Source organism: Lampetra planeri, unplaced genomic scaffold, assembly GCF_965212315.1.
Source record: "Lampetra planeri unplaced genomic scaffold, kcLamPlan1.2.h2 scaffold_791, whole genome shotgun sequence".
Lineage (NCBI taxonomy): Eukaryota > Metazoa > Chordata > Hyperoartia > Petromyzontiformes > Petromyzontidae > Lampetra > Lampetra planeri.
In genome coordinates this window covers 18,780-38,425 of record NW_027615613.1, presented here as the reverse complement: position 1 = coordinate 38,425, position 19,646 = coordinate 18,780, and the positions used below count along the sequence as shown (strand labels likewise).

The following is a 19,646-nucleotide window of genomic DNA, read 5'->3' as shown; positions in this document are numbered from 1 at the left end:
GAGGTTTCCACTGCATGGCAAGACAGAAGGCTACCTTCCTTAGGATAAGTCGCCTATGGTCACGTTTTTAAGTATAACTACAGGGAAAATGGGATCATAGGACGCTTGTGTTGTGGAATGCAATCGTTGTTTGTTGCTGGGTGAAAAGATGGAGGTTGGAGCAGAGGCTCATTTCAATCACTGCCCCTCTTAAGGAACAAAATAGCTGCAGAGGACATGATGGTGCAGGCCTAACCCGTAAGCTTCCATACAAATGATCCCTTTAAAGCCAGTAAGACATGTCTGAGGCCAAAGTGTGACGCAGAGTGGGAAACGTAATGAGTTCATGGTGCCTGTTGACCTGCGGCACCAAATTCACAGCTCATAATGTTTACGTGTGTAAATCGGACTGAAAAGAGCGCCCCCTCTCTGCTGGATAAAAACAGGAAACTAACAGGATTATTGAACTTTTCACCGAGGATCCTGTGTGTGCATGCGCACCTGAAGAGTCACATGTTTGACCTCTAGTGTACTAAATCCCCCCCCCCCCATGACCTGTTGTCAAATGCAGTCATGACACCCGGATCGCAGCACATTAATGAAGAAGTTATAGTTTTTATGTCCTTTATCTACAGAAAACACTTGCACTTGCCAAACTGTATGCACACCCGTCTGTAAATATGTGCAAGAGAATGTTAAATGCACTGTTATCCCAAATTATTTAACAGCTACTGAGTTTTATCTGTTTTTGTCTGTAGAGCTATTACTTTCTTTGCATCTGCAAATCTACACACGCATTCTTTAAGTGTGGCGCACGAGCTTAGCCGTGTCGGCGTCGTTCTCGTCATCCCAGCCACAAAACAGAAACGTCTTAGATATTTTGTAGAAATGTTGCCATGGATCCACCCACTGTACGTTCGTTTTAAGAGACTGAGCCTGGGAGTGAGAAGGCAGCTTGTCTGAGCCGTCGTCTGAGCTTTGCACTATGGCAGATGCACATGTCTTGTTCTTATTCCGATATGTACAGAGCTGGTATCAAATACAACCTGTTTGACCATGTTTAATGTTGAGCGAAAAAAAAGAGAAATTGCATCTTAGCCCATATTTTTAGACGCTATCTTTTTGAACTGAGACAAACGAGAAATGCAGGTTTGTAGATGGATTAAAGTGAAGGGAAAATAAAAGACTGAAATAACATGAGGCTGCACCTCCGACTCTCACTGTAAATCCCAGCGTATCGTGTTTTTGACGCACTGACACAGTTTGACATTTGATGTTTCTCCACACACAGTTGTTGTCTTACCCTGTTGATGGATATTAACAAATCCCCCGTTTTGTCACTAATGTAAATGGATGCAGCCAAAAACTGAACGGACCTGACCCCCCCTCCTCCCCAAACTGTGTGGGTCATGTTCACATACTCCCACAATACAATACTGATAAAACAATGATGGCAAATACTAAACACTGCTTCCATGTCGGGTTTAAAAAAAAAAAAAAGCCTCATCTATTATATCGTTATTTTATTTTGGGGAGGGGGTTGTGGGGGGTGTCACCGGGGTGTTTGCTTGTCATTTACAGAGCTGACAGAGGCAACCAATCACATTCACACCTACCGTAAGAGGAATTTACAGCCTGCAGTAAAAGTAACTGCTTGTATTTAGACTGTGGGAGGAAATCGGAGCACCCGGAGGAAACCCACCCAGACTGGTGCTGTCGCTGTGAGAGGAGCGGGTGTGTTTTTGAAAATAGATTTATTTTCGTCTTTCTCATACAACAAAAGCACTGAGGTGTTTTAAAATCTGTCGCTGAGACTTCCATCCAACATCCCGATCAGTCGTTTCCGTGTAAGAAAAGAGGAATTAGCCCTTGTTTATTCATTCATTCATTAAATAAAACATGAACACAAAGAAACGTCAGTTTTAACAGGCTGATGACAGCCAAGACGGAACATGTCAATCGGACCTGGATCAACATAAAACCTATGACCTTTGACTCTTCAGCTGCAGAATCACCGGGCCGGTGAGACCGACTGCAGCAGCCGTTGGCCGGTTGAGCTGGATGAGGACGTGTTCTTCACATCCAAGGACAAGACATCAGTCTGCAACCTCCCCGGTGTCCCACTTCGTCTTGGGCTCCTGCCACCACTCGGCCAGGAAGGACTCCTCGTAGTCCCCCCATGCCTTCAAACTCAGCGTCCAGATGCGCCGAGTTCGACGAGGCCGTTTCCTCGGGGGTGACTATGTCCTGGAGGCGACAAACTCGCAGTCAAACAACAAGACGCTCTGGCTCTGACAGTTCTCTGGATGGTTCCCTGTCGGTGCTCCTACCGAGCTGGGGGGGGGGCTGACCCGAGGTCTCTGTGGCCAACACCTCCCAGCCACATACCACACACTACCGGTGGAAAGCACCCCGCCACCCCCTCCTCCAGTCCTCTCTTCCACTCCTTTTCTCACTTTCAACTTTCTTTGCTCTTTTCTCCCAGTGTGATGCCGTCATGTCTGAGACCTCCGCCGCCGTTTGCCGGTTCATTTGAACACCACATGACATCTGACTGACCTGGTCACGTGCCCCACAATCTTTTTTTTTTTTAATCTGTGAAGAAAATTCTTTGTGTGTGTGTGTGTGTGTGTGTATACACACGGTCAAGGCCTGAAAGGATCATTAGACTTTTTTTTCAATTCAATGCACTCAGCGTATTTTTGCAGCTACAATCTGAGCACGTCCTCATCTCACCTCTGCATCAAATGGATCAAATGGATCAAATGGAGACGAGCGTGCTGTAACATGACTGAACTTACCTCATCGTCTGTTTGTAGGTAGTTCACTGCAAACTCCAGCATCTCCTTCTGCTTGGTTGTCTGGTTAAAGTACTTCAAGGCCTCCTACACAGACAAAGAGAAGGAACCAGCTCAAAGCAGCGTAGATCTGTTTGGACGCCTTCAATGTTTCACACACAGCCAAAGTCACTTGACAAAGAAAATTGGGTCCGTTTCAGGACGTAAACAGATTTATCGGTCCGTGCCACTGCCAAACTGCAGCTGGGAGCTCCAGTGTGTGTTTACAGGCGTGCGGCCGTCTAATTATCACCTCGAAACGGTGCTGACGTCCTGGTTCCCTGTCGTACGGACACCTATCGCTGCCAGAGTCAAGAGTTTCACTCACAGGCCGGGGCTGGAAGTCAGCGTCCACCAGTCCCCACTGCTCCCGGTAGAAGCGATAGTAGGCGATGTTCTGCTGCATCACCTGGTCTTCGGGGTCAAAGAGCATGTAACTCGCCGCACACGGGGCGGCGCTCTTCGCGTCATTCACTGCAAGGGAAGCACACAAACGACAGCGGCGGGTGACAACGACGCCCCCTCTCGATGCAAAACCCAGAGACGTCGGTGTCGTTTTTACGTTTGTAATAGGAAAACTGGAGGTAGTGGTACATGGTGGCCACGAACTTCTCCACGAAGAAGCCTCCGACGCTGGGCGTGAGCTGCTCCTCGCATTTCACCTTACACTTCAACGCATCGGAGTAGAGGTCTGAGGGACGTCACACGGGGAGGAGAAGACGTCAGCGTGTCACCCGCGGCCGAGCCCGACCGGCTCCGCGGCCGCTCGGGTCCACTCACCTGCCAGCGTGGGATAGAAGTCTTTGTACTCCAAGATCTCGTACGAGCCCTCGCAGGCAGATAAGCAGAGGTCGTAGATGTCAAAGTACTGCGTCACGGCCTGCTCCATGTGGCGGGCGCTGCTGCTGAAGTCCCCGTTGTTGTAGAGCAGCACGCTCTTCAGGAACACGCTCTGCACGGCGGAGAAGCCTCCATGAGTCTGACCTGAGCGGGACGGCCGGCCGGCCCGGCGGCGCGCAGATACCGACCTCGTACGGCTGCTCCTCGTGGTCGGTGAGGTGGTCGTCCACGTCCAGCAGGGTCTTGTAGTAGTTCATGTTCTTGGTCAAATGGGGGTCGTCGGGGTTCTTCTTCAGGAAGGTGTGGGCCGCCGCCACGGCCTTCTCCACGTTGTTGATCTGAGGATAATGAGACAGGGTTGGGGGGCGGGGGGGGGGGGGGGGGCAGAGATAAACAGGTAACAAAGGCTAAAAAAGAATGGAAATGTCACTGGATGTGAACTGAAGACGATCACACCTCTGAGGGTGATGTAATAAAGTTATCCACATCTGTTTTGATTTGGTTTAACAACACCGGAAATGAAGAGAGAGTCAATAAACAATCAGATGAATCGCCTAGCAGACTGACGTCAGAGCTTACTGACGTCATCTCTTACTTCGGAACATCCGGTTCGTTCTGTCCCGGTCTAATTAGAGTATCAACGTTGTGGACGCATCTTTTATTGGTTTGAAACGTTTAGTAGAGGTCATCTGACAACGCTCTGAGTGAAAATGTGGAGGTGGTGGGGGGGTCCACGGGGATTTATGAGAAAATCCACAACCGGGAGCAAACATCTGCAAAACTCGACCTGACCGAGAAGAACAGGGGGGGGGGGGGGCATTGGAAGGGACGTGGCACATGCTCAGATCCAGGTCGACAGGGGGGGCGCAACAAAGTGGCAGGAGAGGAATCCTGCGCCAACGTATCGGCGGCAGCGACTTTTCTGCGCATTAATCCACTTCTGCGCAGTCGGTGCGTGTCCTACGAGTGATACCTACGTGTCCACGGTGACCCTACGTCTGTCTCACCTGGAAGTACGCGTACTGGATGTAGCGGTACGGCAGCCTCTGCTCGAACGTCTCCAGCAAGTCTCTCTTCGGGTGCGCGAGTCGGAACACCGGGAAGTCCGATTTGCACTTTTTCAGGCACGCAGCCCTCAGCAGGATGTGGCGCACGACGCGGAGGCTGCTGTCGGCGAACAGCGTGTCGTTGTCCCGGCTCACCGAGCTGCAGTTGCGGCCGCAGAAAGCCTCGCTGTCCCGCAGCAGCCGGTGGAGCCGCAGGCTGAGCTCCAGGTACTTGATGCTCTCCTGCCAGTTCTGCGCCGCGTACTGCTCCAGCGCGTAACCGTACGCAGAGCTCAGCGGCATGATGTCCTTCTCAGGGAAACTTCTGAAGCTGTACTGCTCATACTGGGCCGGGACCCAGAGCCGGGAGAAGAAGGAGGTGGAGGAGGAGGAGGAGGAGGACCGGGAGCATCGTTCCCTTCCACGGATCAGCCCGGTCTTGTCTCAGATGGATACTGAGGTACTTTCTCCTTGTCTTTCCCAGGCAAAGGTCCCGTGTGTCCGCACGTACTCTAGTGGGTTGGTTGGTTGGTCGGTGGGTCGTGTCCGCTCGGAGCATGACAACGACAACATCCGGTGAAGACTATGGGAATAAAAGCTGCACTCGTTTGTTGATTTAAAAAGCGTTTCGTATTTGTGTCAAGTAAAGAAAGTGCTAATTGAAATTTAAAAAAAAAAAAAGTTCAATGACACAATGTAAAATAAGTTCAAAAATCTGCAGACGTTCAGCATTTACAAATGTACAAGGGATTTATAAAAAATACTATTGATAAAGGTTTGTCAGCTGATATGACTAGTAAATCACTGGTACTTTCAAACAGGTTTTATTTAAAAAAAAAAAAACTTCATTGCGTTTAGACAAACAATTATTTTGAAAAAACAGTTACTACTTCCGGCATAGATGTCATTAAGTCTCGTGTGCTTGATAAATACGTCATAGTCCGAGTTTGGTCCTAAAGAAAGTTTACCAGGGTCATGACAGACCAGAATACATGAAAGTTGACATTTAACCTGCGATATATATTTTGATATTGTTTTGTCATCTTGTAGAGTAGATATCAATCACAAAGAAACATGGAAAAGTAGTTTTAAACCCACTTCAGTCTATTCAGTGTGTCGTTCCAAAAATTCCAAGCAAAAGCACAAGTTCAGACAAGAGCTGATTCATAAATCATTTATAATCGTAAATAATTTTCATTGTTTGTAGTTGTTGTTGGCAGACTTGTGTTTGCCTTTTTTTATCAACAAATGGCGTTTTTGCACATTTGTTGCATATTAGGACATAAAGAACAGGATAAGTGACTGATTGAACTGTAGACGCCAGAGAATCATCATCTGCTGACGTCATCATTTTTCGGTTCTTCTCATACGTGAGTGAAATCACGAAGACAGTCTCATGCTGGTCCCTGGACCAGGAATTACACGTTTGCAGAGTTAAGAAGTGGGTGGGGGTCCAGGGGCCACACCTCCTCCTCCTCCTCCTCCTCCTCCGGCTCGGGGCAACAAGGACCCACTGGAGAAGTCAAGCTGACGTGCACACGCACGGTGTAGACGGAAGTTACATTCTTCATTATGACAAACAACATGGGCGTATTGTGCCACTTGTACACCAAGACCTAGAGCAAAGAAAGTGAAAAGGGCATTTGATCATGGCCAAGACCATCGAGACAAGTGTTGGCTTATACAATTAAAATTGAACGGTTTTTAGATTCGACTTTTGTTTTGAAATCGGAAGTGCTAAAACCTCAGGTTGACGGAAGCTCCGGCGGTGCTTCTCTTCCTCTGCGTGTCTTCACGCATCAGTCCGCAGACGGAGACTCTTTCCCGCAGCCCTCGACATGTTTTCGGTTTTATTCTTTCTTCCGATCGTGACTGTGCGCTGCAGCACCGACACGTTCCTGGATGTCGTCGTGGATCGTTACCACATCCCCAAATACTGTTCACGAGAGGTGGAAACGGAAGATTTCATCCGTTATCACTTTAACGGAACTCTCCACGCAAACGGAAAGACGTTTGACTCCAGGTGAAGTTTGTCCGTGACAGTATCTCACTTATACAACTGTTTGCATGTACTGACAATGTATTGCAAATTGCACATAGTCTGCAAAGTTAGTACAGAAACTCCAGAATGAGTGAAAGGGAGAGATTCGGACTAAACCAACACTGCGTTGCACCACGTCCACGTTTTCTCTTTTTCTGCACTCAACTTGTCATTGAATGCAATAGTTCTACTGTGACTGGTCAGTCTGATGTATAGTATCACAATGGAGCTGGTTCATGGAAACTATGACCCGGACAGAAAAACATATGAACCTCTGCACAGACGAAAAAAACGTAACTTAAAAAAAAATCACTGAACCCTCATTATTATTATTATTATTATTATTATTATTATTATTATTATTATTATTATTATTATATCACCTGATGCTTTCGCCAACGTCTGTCCATCAGTAAAATAACTCACTAAAACTAAACTGACTAAATAACTGAACGTTATGAAGGGAATTATTGAAATGTTCAGTGATGATTAAATGATGGTAGAAGCTGGAACCATCTGGATCCAGGAATCTGTTGAAGGATTCTTTATCATATATGATATAGATATATAGATATATGTGTTATATAACACAATATAACACGTATGTGTTTAGTGGTTAACTGGATGGTTGGAGGTTCGAGTCCCAGGGATGGAGGGTGTTTTGGGGTTTTTTTAACTTCTGAAATAATGAAGAACAAGCGCTCAGAGTGTGTGACTTATGTAACAAGGTTGCTAATGATTTTTTAATAATATTTATTAATATTATTAATATTTGACTATCAACAACAATGTTAATTCAAATTCAAAAAAGTGTTTTCTGAGTCTGGTTATGAAATGATGAGTCCAGAGGCCTTAGGTGACCCGACTCTCACCGTCTCTAGTCACGACCGGGGGAAAGCCTTCATCAGCCAGGTGGGCTCGGGCAGACTCATCGCCGGCATGGACCGCGGCCTTCAGGGGATGTGTGTCAATGAACGCAGGAGGATCCTCATCCCTCCACACCTGGGCTTCGGGGCCATAGGAACAGGTGGGTGAGGTTGAGGGCGAACGCCCGTCAGCGCTGACCCTCGGTGCTGATCCGTGTTTGTGTGACAGGAGGCGTGATCCCTCCTGACGCCGTGCTGATGTTTGACGTGCTCCTGCTGGACATCTGGAACCTCCGAGGATAATGTGCAGATCCGCACACTCAGCAAACCTAAAAGCTGCAACCGAACCACTGCGGCATCCGATTTCGTCCGGTACCACTTCAACGGCTCTTTGCTGTCTGGGGAAACCTTCGAGTCCAGGTGAGGTCACGACCCCGCTGAGGCTACAGTGGACTCGGTCTGGATTAGTTCTTATAAACAACTTTGGACATTGTTTAGTCACTCTACGAATTCAACCTACGGACACCTACTTGGGCCAAGGCGACCTCATCAAAGGCGATGGACGAGGGTCTTCTGGGCATGTGTGTCGGAGAGGTCCGTGCCCTCATCATCCCTCCGTTCCTGGCGTACGGACAGACCGGTCACGGTATGAGCTGACGCTGTAAGTCGGCCGGCAGCGACCGACATCCTGGTACTTTGACACACATCTCCTCCAACAGGAACTGGAGTCCCTCCGCAGGCGACGCTGGTGTTTGAGGTGCTCATGGTGGATTTCTTCAACCTTAAAGACGATCTGACGGTGGAGGTGAAGGAGGTGCCCGAGGGCTGCACGCGCAGGACGGCGATTGGAGACTTCGTCCGTTACCACTACAACGGCACCTTCCAGGATGGCACAGCCTTCGACTCCAGGTTTGACCTTTGACCTCACCCATCCTAGTGAAACCGAGTCTGACTTGACGTGTCTTTTTTTTTTTTTTAAGAATACATTTTATTGATTTTTTTTTTTATATACAAACAGATATAACAAACATAACAGGACATCATCAACAAAAGACACAGAGTTGTTTCATTAAGGGCAGTGACTAGTCTGAGTGTGTGTGCTAATGTGCATGTTTGGATGGAAGAGGTACTGTGAGGAATTAGTGTTCTAAATAAATATAATATAATGCAATTGCTATATCATTTTATACAATAAAAAAAATGATGATAATATGTAATATTATAGGAAGGAAAAACATAATGTCCTATATCCTGTTATACTATAACATGAAATATGGGATTACAAACACAAGATACCCAAAAATAGTAATGATACTAATAGCAGCAGTAATCATGACAATATTCATAAGAATACAAACGTCAACAGCAACAACCACAGAACAATAAAATAAAACTTGACGTGTCGTTTGACAGCTACCAGCGGAACAGCACCTACAACACGTACGTCGGCATGGGTTACGTGATCAAGGGCGTGGACCGGGCCCTGCAGGGGCTGTGTATGGGCGAGAAGAGGAGGGTCGTCGTCCCCCCTCACCTGGCGTACGGCGGAGACGGCGTCAGTGAGTGTGACGTCGCTTGAGTCGGTTTGACGTCCGCAGCCACTTGCTCACGCTGCGTTTCCACCCCTGCCCCCGCAGAAGACCTCATCCCCGGTTCTGCCGTGCTGGTGTTCGACATCCACGTGATCGACTTTCACAACCCCGAAGATCCCGTTGACATTAAAGTGACCCGCAGACCTCAGGAATGCCACGCGACCAGCGGAGCCGATGATCTGATTCAGTATCGTTACAACTGCTCCTTGATGGACGGCACCCTGCTGTACTCCTCGTGAGCCCCCTCTGCTGTTCACTCTGCTACGCTGCATCCTCCTCCTGGCTCTTGCATGTAATCACTGCGGGATTTCAGTGGGCTTGGAACTGCACAAAGGATTCCGTTTATGTATCCATGGCAACCGCACAAATGCCTGTATGGCATTCTCATGGTTTGTATTGTATCTGCCCCCCTTCCTAGCGACCACTTTGAGTCACCTTCCGTTACGACTCTGGGCGCAAATAATGTGATTCCTGGTCTGGAACAAGGTTTGAGCGGCATGTGTGTGGGCGAGAGGAGAGAGGTGCTGGTTCCTCCTCACCTGGGTCACGGTGAAAACGGAGGTAAGCTGCCTCATCCTCACACGTCTGTCGGTACAGGAGACACAACATGTCCTCCCCTGCATCTTGTCGTCGGCAGCTGCCGCAGTGCCCGCGAGTGCGGTGCTATTCTTCCAGTTGGAGTTGGTGGAGCTGCAGAAAGGCGTGCCTGAAGGTTACATGTTCGTGTGGCTGGGAGACGACCCCGACCCCTTGTTTCCTGCTATGGATCTCAATGGCGACAAAGAGGTTCCTGTGGAGGAGGTTAGTCCTCACGTCTTTCCTCTAATCAACACAAAAAAATATACTTTGTCTCCTCTTTTGTCCAGTTTTCAGCCTTTATTATGCTCAAGTTGAAGAGGGCAAAGGTCGTCTTCGGCCAGGAGTGGATCCCAACAGCATCATTAAGGACATGTTCAATAACCAGGACCGCAATGGAGATGGGAAAATTACCGAAGAAGAACTGAAAGTCAACTCGGGTGAGGTGCCGGCAAGGACGCAAGATGAGTTGTAGAGGACACTGACTGTCTGGGCGTCAACCAGAAGCACGCAACTGTGAAACTTCTAGAAGATTCTGAAGATGTTTCAGACCTGGGAACCCTGCTGAAGGGCAGCAGAGCAATCTCTGCTGCACTGGAACTGGTGAGTGAGCTGTGTCGAAGAAGAAGCTGCTTGAAAATGTGACAGAAAGGAAGATCCGTTCTGCAGGGAACAAACCGTTTTACAGAGATCTCAGAGCGGGTGGGCGGGGCTCGTCCACCTCATCTTCTACCATCATGTTCACTTCATGACTAGCTGAAGTTGTAGCAGAGCTCCTTCACCTTGACAGGATACTGGTGAAAAACCACTTGTACAGGTTGTCTTGTACAAAAACAGAGATTAATGTAAAAAAAGAAAAAAAAATCTATCACAAATAGTTTTTGTGAAACATTAAATAAAGTGCTTTATTGTTTTAAAGCAACTTCTTTATTTACACAGTTGTTGATCTACAAACATCCCATGGATGACAGCAGGTGGACGTTTTCATGAAACCACATTTTATTTCAGACTCAGACAGGAGAACATGAAGGGAAGCTTTCAGACAGGCTGGTGTATGAGAGAGTTTCTGACTTCTGACAAAGACACACAATTAAATGTCATCTGGTTTGTGAATTATTTCTAAATCCTGATTTGATACCTTAGCATGAGGTAGCAGCGTTTTCTTACAAATACTTTTTATTTGTATTCACCGTCATGTGTGGCTACAAATTCACAACTCACCAACCTTTAACAGAATTTAATTAAGTGGAACATTTAAGTTTTTGAAATGAGCTGGAACTAAGTGTGCATTGTTTTTTCTAGAACGTTACATGATTTGTTTAAAAAAAATCAAAAAAAAAAAATCTGTCCCTCAAAATGAAGAAAAAAAAAAAAGACACCCATGAACCACATACACATAAAATGCTGACGTAGACCACAGGAATCTGTCTGCTGCCATTTGCAGTGTCGTCCTATCGCGGTTTACAGACAGAAATAAAAGAGTGTGACAATGGCTTCATGACTCGAGAACAGTTTGGTGGAATTATCTAACCAAGACTTGTGCATACAATGAAAGAAATGACGAAATACAAAACACTTTCTGAACAGTGGTCTCAGTAATTCATGGCACTGAAAAGGTCCAGTGATTTTAAAAAAGGGAAAGTCAGTCCTCAGCTCACTTGTTGCCAGTGAGGTAGAGCAGCACAGCGTTTGGGACTTCCAAGGTCTCATCCTTTACCAATACAATGTCATATGAGTCCAAGTATGTCTGCCTCCTCTCATCCACCTGTGGGAAAAAAAAAAAACAAGTCACCTGATTGTTAAAATGACTTTTTGCCGTCTTGCTGAGTCGCATTCAACAGTATTAACATGTTTTGGACCTTGTCATTGAGGAAACCGATCTTGAGGATGTTCTCTATGTTATGCACCCCGTCTGCCATGGTCAGATCCCCCAAAGAGTCTCCTAGCAGCAGCACGTTGGGACGCGTCCGCAGCTCCTGGAAATGGCCGGTGTTGAGCAGGGCGCCTTCTCTTTTGTTGTAGATGTGGATCAGCTCTCCCTTGAAAGCCTTCAACACTCCCTGCGTGAGCACATGGACCATCAGAAACATGTCCTGAGTCACATCCTGCTGCAGGGGTCAAATGATACTCACAGCCTCGTCAAAGTCCATGTAGTTGGAGAAGACTTTGACGTTGGGATGGAAGACCCCAGCCTGGCGGATCACCTCCTCCAGAATGTCTCCGATCCCAGCGGAGAAGATGAGCAGAGGGATGCTGTGCTCGTACAGGTGGTCAAAGAAGAGCTGGTAGCCCTCCCTGAAAAGGAGCGTCAGCTACGTGAGCAGCGTGTACAAACAAATGTTCTGGCCCTTCAGTGAAGCTGGTTTACGAACCTTAGCATGGCGTCAGACTCCTGCACCACCATGGCCAGCAGCTCTTTCCTGATCTTCTGCTGGACCAGTAGTTATGAGCCTTTGTCCACCTTTCAAAAAAAACAGGACAGAAACACTTGATGATCTTAGTAAATTACAAAAGGTTTACATACAGGTTTGTAGAAAGTGACCCAAATGGTTCTCTCCTCACCACTCCACCATCAGGGGCAACTTCTCATCTATCGTCCGTGAAGAGTCGATCTCGATGGGGTAATACGTGTTCAGCAGCTCCTTTAACTAAGGGAGACAAAGCAATGAGAATATACATATATATAAGGCATATTTTACACATATTCCACACATGGTTTTCAATAATCAGTGATCTTAAAAAGTACAGATGCATTTGGATCACTTTAACATTAAATGAGTTGTCCTTACCTTCTCCTTACAGTCATCAGAGATGAGTTTGCTGTTATCAAGAATATCTGTAGGTGATTCACATCAAACATAATACGGTCATTCGTTAACACGTACACATCAAACAACCTCAAGCGTTCCCGGTGACTTACTGTGACAGGTGGGACACCTTTTCCCGTTGTGTGCAAATCTTGTTAAAGTCATGTCAAAGTCTGAGATGACCTGTGTGGAGAAAGACACGGACGTACACACTCTTCATTCCACCCGGCAGACAGATGCTTTGCTGGCTGTCGGAGGTCTGGGTGCTGCCTACCTGTAAGGTGTTGGAACCAGCCTTTAGCATTGACTGGAGGATCTCCTGGACCCTCTCAGGGTCCCTCATCAACACCGAGGGGTTGGACAACTCTGAAATCTAGGCACAGAAAAATAACACAGGCTATTAAAGACAAAAACAAAACAAACAAGACGTGTTTAGCCATTTGAACTAGCTAGCTAGCTAGCCTGTCAAGTTGCGAGCTAGCGACATTCAAAAACGAAGATTGCAATTGCAGCATTCCATGTATGGACAATAGCGCCATGTTCTCTCTCTCATATGGAATTTACAAATTCCTGACGTTTTCCCGATCAAATAATGATGGATATCGGAGGTTTCACGTCAGCAAACTCTGTAGCTACAAAATAGAAGTTGGCTATGCTAACTATGCTTCGCTAGCTTAAACGCAAGTTCGTCGGTGCAGACTACCTCCATTTATTGGCACCTCCAAACAAATGCTGAATAAGATTACCATTTTCTTGAGAAGTGTTGCTTTCCCCACAATTGTTATTTTGAGAAAAGATGAATCATCAGTTGCGGACCTCGGTTAGTTATTTTGATGAAGCAAGCCCATCTATGCAATGACGCTGCCTTCCCTGCTTTCGAAAGTGTGGGAATCCACAGCCGCGCAGTTGACCGACATATTAAACGCAAGGAAATGTTTGGCGCTCGTGATAATGGACTGAAAACAGTTCAGCCAATTTGAACGTGTGAATGAACAAAAGACGCAGCCGTAAGTCATGTCTTGTCTAAAGGGTAAGTAAGAGCAACACAACCTTTTTAAGATTAAATAATTACGATACTGTGAGGAACCATGAAGGCAACACTTAAGTAAGTTGAGGTGGGACGCGTCAGTTCTCCCTCCAGCTCCAGGCCCTGATGGAGGTTCCTACCCGTTTTAACGCCGAGAATTTCCCTGGACCCTGGTTTATTAAACAGAGCCCAGGAGACTAAGGCAATAAGTGCCCTAAAAGTGTCTAAAATTATAATATATAAATCGTCGAAAATGGTATCACAACCTGGACCAATGACTATTGGACATACTATTACTATGCTTAAAAACAAAACAACAACAAAAAATGCATTTCTGATAACTGCAAGGTAATACATTTATTACGACGTCCAACAAAGAAGTAATAACACAATGCCACCATTGGTCTTGTAAAACAACTTTAATTGCAAGTGACTTTAGCATTTTTGACATCCATGTTAAGAGCACAATGTCAGATTATCACATGCAAAGCAAAGTACATAGCTTATTCCACTCACTATCTGCAGTGTTATTTATTACGGTCATAAATGTGATGGCATTTCGTTTCAGACACCTCATCAACTTAAGAATGTCACTCTGTACATTCATAACAAATGCTCCTATTCATCTGATTTGTTTTATTAAGTCTCTTTGGAGGGAGAAAGAGCACAGAACAACATACATACCCAGCTGGAAGCAAAGTACAATAACTTTCTTTTTTTGACAATACATTTAGACGGTATTTTCTTTTTCTCAAAAAGCATAAAATGCACTGGATGTAAGTTGGCTTCCAAAAAAGAAAATATTTTCAAAATACAATCCCCTTTTCCTTTGTGGAACTAATGAAACAAAGTGCAGCAGCAACTTAAATCCCAATCCTTCTTTAAGACTTTAATAGATTTAAAAGTGCAGTTCTTGCCATTCATTGCGGAGACAACTGAACCCTCAGCAAACACAAAGCACACACACTCCCGCTGCACTCACACATGCACACGTTTTCAATGTATCCTTCTTGTAGATGGATGGAAATATACTGAGCAATTGACTGCCAAAGTGCAAAGGAAAGGAATGATTGAGCCATTGCCAGCGATTGATGCTCAAGACAACTCAAAGGAATGATTTCATTACATTTCACTCACAACAACTGTTGAGGAAATCTAGAAGCAGACTAGTCTATCAGAGCCGGTCACATCTTTAGCTGTGGAGGCTGCACAGAGACATTCTAAGAGAGCGTTTTTGATATGACGAGAACAACATTTGGATCGATATACTGGTGTGAGGAGATTGTCACAGTGTTACTATGGAATGGAACTTCAGTAAGTACGTCGACTGAGTGTAGGAATGCAGTTAATAATGTCACGTCGGCCTCTCAGTGCTGGCATATAATAGAGGAATGTAAAATATTCATAGAAATGTACACGGCTTCAGACCATTTATGTACAAACAGATAAACAGTATGTATGTCAACAAACTTTGACGATAGGATATTCAGTTGTTGGCCACTACATAACGCTCTTATTGACATGTTTACACAAGGCGCATCTGTTCCAGCAGCTGGTTTGTACGCCTGCCCACGCGTTTCATGGCTTCCGACAGATCAGCGAATAACAACAAGGTATGGGAGTCAATGGCACAGGGTCCAGTTTCAGGAAACCCACAACGAGCATGGTTACGTGTGACGGCGGCGCGGTGGAGCGGCGTCTTCCACTCAGCATTCGATCTGCGACTGGAGCTGCCGCCGTAAGGTGAGGGTGCGCCGGTGGAGCTGCTGCATCTGCTGCATTCGATCTCGCTGACGAGCCAGGTTCTGGGGCATGGGGTAACGTTGGCAGCCGTACAGGAAGCGGTAGGGGATGCGGACGTGGCAGGCGGTCGCTCTGCAGCGGGGCTGGGGCATCGGCGGGAGCAGCATCCAACGCTTCCTCTCTGCGCAGTAGCGATAGGCTTCCTTGCGATACTGCTTGTCCACGTCGTCGCTGTTCTTCCAGCCTCCGATGATGAAGACGTCCTCATCGAAGTGGCAAATGGCAGCGCCCTCAATGCTGGTCACCTCCGGGGGCAGGCTCTCCAGGATCTCATCAGAGATGCGCACACTGATTTTCTGTCTGGCGACTTCATCGCGTACGGCGTAGCTCTTCGGGCAGCAGGAGGCCGTGTGGTAGAAGTTGGTGGAGGCCACGGCCATCTGGAAGACGCAGTAGTTGTCGATGAGGGGCAGCGAGTCGACATCCTGCCACTGGTGGCTCTCGGTGTCGTAGCGTGTGGTCACCGTCTTCAGTCCGTCCTCGTTGTCCGTGTCGACCGGTGTGCGCGCGGTGACGTACACGTAGCGATCCTCCACGCTCACCGCCTTCACGTCCCGCAGGATTTTGGGGGCAGATTCCAGATTGTGCCACTTGTCTTGCTCAGGCTCATAAACGCTGACATCTTTGAAACCTGGACTGAAGTTTCCATGACCTCCGATGCTGTACAAGATATCCTTAATGCAGGTGAGGCCAAAGGAGTGCTTGCGTGTGGTCAGGTTGCTCACCTGCTCCCAGGTGTTGCGATTCGGGTTGTAACGTTCCACCGTCTTGGCAAAGCCTGGCTCCATAGAACCTGCTACATAGACGTGGGACTCCGTGGTGGCGATGGCGTGGCCGTCCAGGTGGTTGTGGATGTGCGGCAGGTTGACCCAACGGTCCTCGTAGATGAAGTAGCCCACGCACTCGCTCAGATAGTCGCCGCCCTCTGACACGCCGCCAACGACCATGATAACATCCATGTTCTGACCAAAGCGAGGCTGGAAAGAAGCCATGTGGGACGACCAGAACTCCATATCCGCTGACTTGAGGTTCTCGAAGCGAATGGCGTGGCCCTCCACCGCCTCAGAAACCAGCCGGAGACAAGCCTCATTGGCGGCCACCAGGCGCTCGTTCTTCACTACCCTAGTCAGGTAGGTGGGCTTGATCTGGGGCAGCCTCAGAAGACGGAACAGCTCCTCGAAGTAGCGGTTCCTCTCCTCTGGGTTCTTCTGCACCCACTTCACCACGGCTTCAAACAACACCTCCTCAGAATCCACTGTGATCTCCGCGTCAGACAACCAGTCCCGGACCAGGTGGAACGGCAGCGTGTAGAACTCGTCATCCTGGATCACCTTGTAGAAGTTGCGGCGGATCATGTCGGCGGCCCTCAGAGCCAGCTGGTCCAGGGTGTACATGTGGGCCAGGCTGTGCACTGCCACGCAGTTGGTCAAGCTCAGCTTCTTCTTCAGGAACTCCCCACAGAAATCCTTCAGCTGCAGCAGGAGGAACCTGACACAGAGCCAAGACAGAGAATGAGCATTGGCTGAATCAGTGCAGGAAACAACAAGAGGCTCCCTCTCTCTCTGTCTATCTCTCTCTGTCTATCTCTCTCTCTCTCACACACACACACACACACACACACACACACACACACACACACACACACACACACATAGAAATGTAATGCTGAGACCATACCTGTCAGCTAGCTCCAGCACTTCGTGTACGTTGCATGTACTAACACGTATTTCTCCCGTGTACATGTACTGGATGACACTCTCAACCGTCTCTGGGTCTGGCCCCGTCTCTGAGCTCCACTCCTTCATCTCCACCCTCCCGGACAGGGACTCGGAGAACTGTCCTCCGAGCAGCGGGGTAAAATAATCGGTCGCCGCCGCCAGGACCGATCTGTGGGCGGAAAACTCACAAGTCTGGACGCTTCCGACGGCCGCTCCGCTGCTGAAGGCGAGCGTCACGTCACAAAACAAGCCCTGTTTCCGCTGCTCGTTCTGCCGCCGAGACAGCTCCGAGCAGTGCGACGACGAGGTGAAGTCCTCGGCCTCTTCCGCGTCCCCGTCACCGGCAAGGGCGCTGGGTGTTCCGGTGCCGCTACCGTTGCCGCCGCCGCTGCCGCTCCGGGCGGAGTCCTCCGGGTTTGGTGCCGCCGCTGCCATTCTGCTGCCGGCGATGAGCGTGAGCAGAGGTGGGAAATGAAGTAAACTAGCCAAGGAGAGACATACGCAGCCACACATCCATGATATGGAGTCAAAACACAGCGCGACGGCGAAGTTCGTTTCGTGTTCGACGGTTCGCCAAAAAGCGGAAGTGCTCCCTCTTTACCAAATGAAAAAATAAAACGTTAAAAAAAAAAAACAACTTGTGTGACTGCGCAGAAATTGAACAACCGATTTTAACCGAACTAGTCAGAGAACGGAGCAAGCGATAATCTCGTAAACTGTGGAAGATTCGTTAAAACATTGTGAAAATGATTATCGTATGACACGGCAAAAAATAACGTGAACTATTCTCTATATTTGAATATATTTTAACGCAGTGCATTTTTTTACTGCTGATAAAGCGATATAAAAGTAAACTAGTATTTTAGCAAACGGTTCCTGGGTTATGACAGCCCCAAAACTATCAAAACGAGACGCACTTCAGCGTAGTAAACAGACAGAGTCACTGACATGCGCAGTGGGAAAAAGGCGTAACCGCTGCTGACGTATGCAGGACTTCCGGATTTTCGAATTGCGCAGTGGCTGAGAGACATGTACGGACGTGTACCTGTTTCGACAAGATTTCAAAAGGCAAAGCCAGAAATAAATCTCACAATACATATTTGCTGAATAGAAAAATGTTTTGGCCACAACATGCGCTGATAAACACAACAGACACTATTACCTTGTACTCACTGTAATCCATTTTAAGTTTCTACACAGACAATTCATTTTGTAAAAATGCCATTACTCACAATCCATACAAAACCATTCACACAGATTTTGAACTAAGTACACGGCATCATTTCATCACGTCAATTTTATTTTACAGAGTTACACATGGAGTCAGTACAGAGGCACATTTAATTATCACTAAAACAAACAACTGCGATGAGGTTTTTAGTTTTGGAGGCATGAACTGGAAGGAAAGTTTATAAACCCCCCAGGAAACCACGTATGGAAAGAGCTGAGCAGACTTTAATTAAGTAACAGGCATCACCTCCTGTGTGTTTATATGAACCGAGCTGGATCAAACACATTTTGTAGGGAATCGGTGTAAAGCACTGGCCATGAGATAACATTTAAAATCTCACATACACATATTCAACAGCAACATGGGACAATATTAAACACTTCAAAAATCAGTGTCCGATATAGACAAAAAAATATACTCCTTTCTCGTAGTAGTGCTGACACATATCCATTACTGTTATTCATTTTATTTCCCCTGGTAACACATGTATCCAGACAGACGCAGATCTGATGTAAACAGGGATTCCACAAGTGTGTATTCGTCATTAATAGTTCTGATGAATAATTACATCTTTGAGAAAGTAAAATACACTTTCCTAAACAGAGGAAGGAAAACAAAGAGGACTTGACTTACAATGGTCCCTTTTGCGACACTGACTGCTATGGTTTCATTTTGTGTGAATAACAAAAAAAATCCAGTTTGCGTACCTTTTAATATTCACACTTATTACATAAATAAAGCTATAATCTACATTATGTTATTATATTATTGCACTACATAGTCACCCTGTGCATTAAGCTCTGGACTCATAATTGGCACAATGAGGAAAGCTGCACAGAGACACTAAAGTCTTAATACGGACACACATACTACGTTAATTCTGGCGTATCCACCATTACCTCGGTCATCAGCCCGATTTCTTACATTGACACATTAGACATGTTTCCTTTCATATATAAAAACAGCAACAGAGGCTGACTTGATGCTGTGTAATATTTAAATGTCTAAAACTCACCACTCAGGAATGGAGGAATGGCATTTGTCCGCAGAGAGAACATAATTAAATGGGACAATTAGTACACTTACACGTGAAGGAGGCAGCAGAGATAGATGCTCAGAACAGTAGCATCTTCATCTTTGCAGGAATTCTTTTGTTTTGCCAAATGTCTAAAATCTGGTTAATATGAAGGGAAACAATCTATTTGTGCCCTCAACTTTGTCTGACAGGACCTTCACAGGTGAGCAGGTCTCCTCTCATCGCAGACCTGCAGCGTACCCGTTTT

The 19,646-nt window shown here is 46.8% G+C and overlaps 4 protein-coding genes across 4 annotated transcripts; 1 reads left to right on the top strand and 3 right to left on the bottom strand.

Moving 5' to 3' along the window:
• Positions 1–2,075: 2,075 nt before the first annotated feature.
• On the bottom strand, positions 2,076–5,114 carry P3H4 (prolyl 3-hydroxylase family member 4 (inactive)). Its single transcript, XM_078624472.1, is given in 9 exon segments — positions 2,076–2,156; positions 2,158–2,226; positions 2,781–2,864; positions 3,145–3,290; positions 3,379–3,507; positions 3,597–3,768; positions 3,845–3,994; positions 4,664–5,059; positions 5,061–5,114. Coding segments are annotated over 9 exon segments (1,281 nt in total).
• Positions 5,115–6,540: 1,426 nt separating this feature from the next.
• FKBP10 (FKBP prolyl isomerase 10) lies at positions 6,541–10,252 on the top strand. Its single transcript, XM_078624471.1, is given in 14 exon segments — positions 6,541–6,725; positions 7,625–7,770; positions 7,839–7,900; positions 7,902–8,029; positions 8,108–8,129; positions 8,131–8,166; positions 8,168–8,255; positions 8,329–8,518; positions 9,023–9,168; positions 9,247–9,436; positions 9,620–9,762; positions 9,839–10,002; positions 10,068–10,080; positions 10,083–10,252. Coding segments are annotated over 14 exon segments (1,683 nt in total).
• A 1,179-nt stretch (positions 10,253–11,431) lies between these two features.
• NT5C3B (5'-nucleotidase, cytosolic IIIB) lies at positions 11,432–13,293 on the bottom strand. The gene is given in 10 exon segments (XM_078624469.1): positions 11,432–11,542; positions 11,637–11,837; positions 11,910–12,072; positions 12,150–12,222; positions 12,225–12,238; positions 12,340–12,425; positions 12,567–12,613; positions 12,698–12,767; positions 12,859–12,957; positions 13,288–13,293. Coding segments are annotated over 10 exon segments (870 nt in total).
• A 2,024-nt stretch (positions 13,294–15,317) lies between these two features.
• KLHL11 (kelch like family member 11) lies at positions 15,318–17,567 on the bottom strand. The gene is made up of 2 exons (XM_078624468.1): positions 17,092–17,567; positions 15,318–16,902 (listed from the first exon to the last, which is right to left on the bottom strand). Exons 1-2 carry the CDS (start codon positions 17,565–17,567, stop codon positions 15,318–15,320), a joined length of 2,061 nt encoding a protein of 686 aa, XP_078480594.1.
• Positions 17,568–19,646: the final 2,079 nt, after the last annotated feature.